Source organism: Wasmannia auropunctata, unplaced genomic scaffold (genome assembly GCF_000956235.1).
Source record: "Wasmannia auropunctata unplaced genomic scaffold, wasmannia.A_1.0 LD335981.1, whole genome shotgun sequence".
Taxonomy (NCBI): Eukaryota; Metazoa; Arthropoda; class Insecta; order Hymenoptera; family Formicidae; genus Wasmannia; species Wasmannia auropunctata.
Genome location: NW_012026909.1, coordinates 197,123 through 198,138, shown reverse-complemented (window position 1 = coordinate 198,138; position 1,016 = coordinate 197,123). Strand labels below are relative to the sequence as shown.

The 1,016-nt window shown below is 32.0% G+C and overlaps 1 protein-coding gene across 1 annotated transcript in view; it reads left to right on the top strand.

Moving 5' to 3' along the window:
* Nucleotides 1-15: 15 nt before the first annotated feature.
* LOC105454598 (zinc finger protein 737-like) overlaps nt 16-1,016 on the top strand; it is a 2,975-nt gene continuing 1,974 nt past the window's right edge. Inside the window, exons 1-2 of the mRNA XM_011697316.1 lie at nt 16-855; nt 925-953. Of these exons, the coding sequence (XP_011695618.1) occupies nt 121-855; nt 925-953 (764 nt within the window). The 5' untranslated portion in view covers nt 16-120. The remainder of the gene's footprint in view (nt 856-924; nt 954-1,016) is intronic.

Sequence of the window (1,016 nt, the reverse complement as noted above, 5' to 3'; positions counted from 1 at the left end):
ACAGAACAAGTTGATAACAGCTATGACTATATTACAAATAAAATTACAGAGTGTCAAATTATTAAACAAGAGATTATAGACGAGGAGAACGCTCAGAATTATCAAAATGATAAACAAGAGATGACAAATAAGAAGAATATTCAGAATGATTGGAAAACAGAGCGAGAGGATATTGACGAAATTAATTATGAAGAGGAAGCTGTTACTTTAACGGAACATAACAAAATGGCAGCGTCAGTTGACTTAGCGACGGATGATTCTGAGATAAATATTACTAAAATGAAATATGAATATCTGCAAACCACAAAAGAATTAATAAAATCTCTGCTTTTGTTACAAATAAAACTACGGAAGGACGCTCGGAATTATCAAAACAATACACAGAACGTGGCAGATGAAAAAAATATTCAGAATGATTGGAAAACAGATCGAAAAGATATTAACGAAATTAATTACGAAAAGGAAGCTGTTACTTTAACAGAACATGTCGAAACGGTAGCGTCAGTTGACTTAGCGACTGAGACAGATATTATTGAAATGAAATATGAAGATCTGATGCAAGCCTCAAAAGAACAAATTGATAACAGCTCTGACTTTGTTATAAATAAAACTACAGATGAAGATACAAATAAAATTACACAGGGGTGTCAAATTACTAAACGAGAAATAATGGACGAGAAAAACGCTCCGAATTATCAAGATGATACACTGGAGATGACAGATGAGAAAATTATTCAGAAAGATTGGAAAACAGATCAAAAAGACATTAATGAAATTAATTACGAAAAGGAAGCTGTTACTCTAACGGAATGTAACAAAACGGCAGCGTCAGTTGACTTAGCGACGGATACTGAGGTAAATATTATTGAAATGAAATATGAAGATCTATTAAGAGTAACTGTATTATATAAATTGTTTATAAAGGAATTGTGTACTATATATGGCGCCCTTACGTATTTTCAGAAACATAAACGGGAGAAAGAAATTTACATTTGCAACTTTTGCAACAAGAAGCT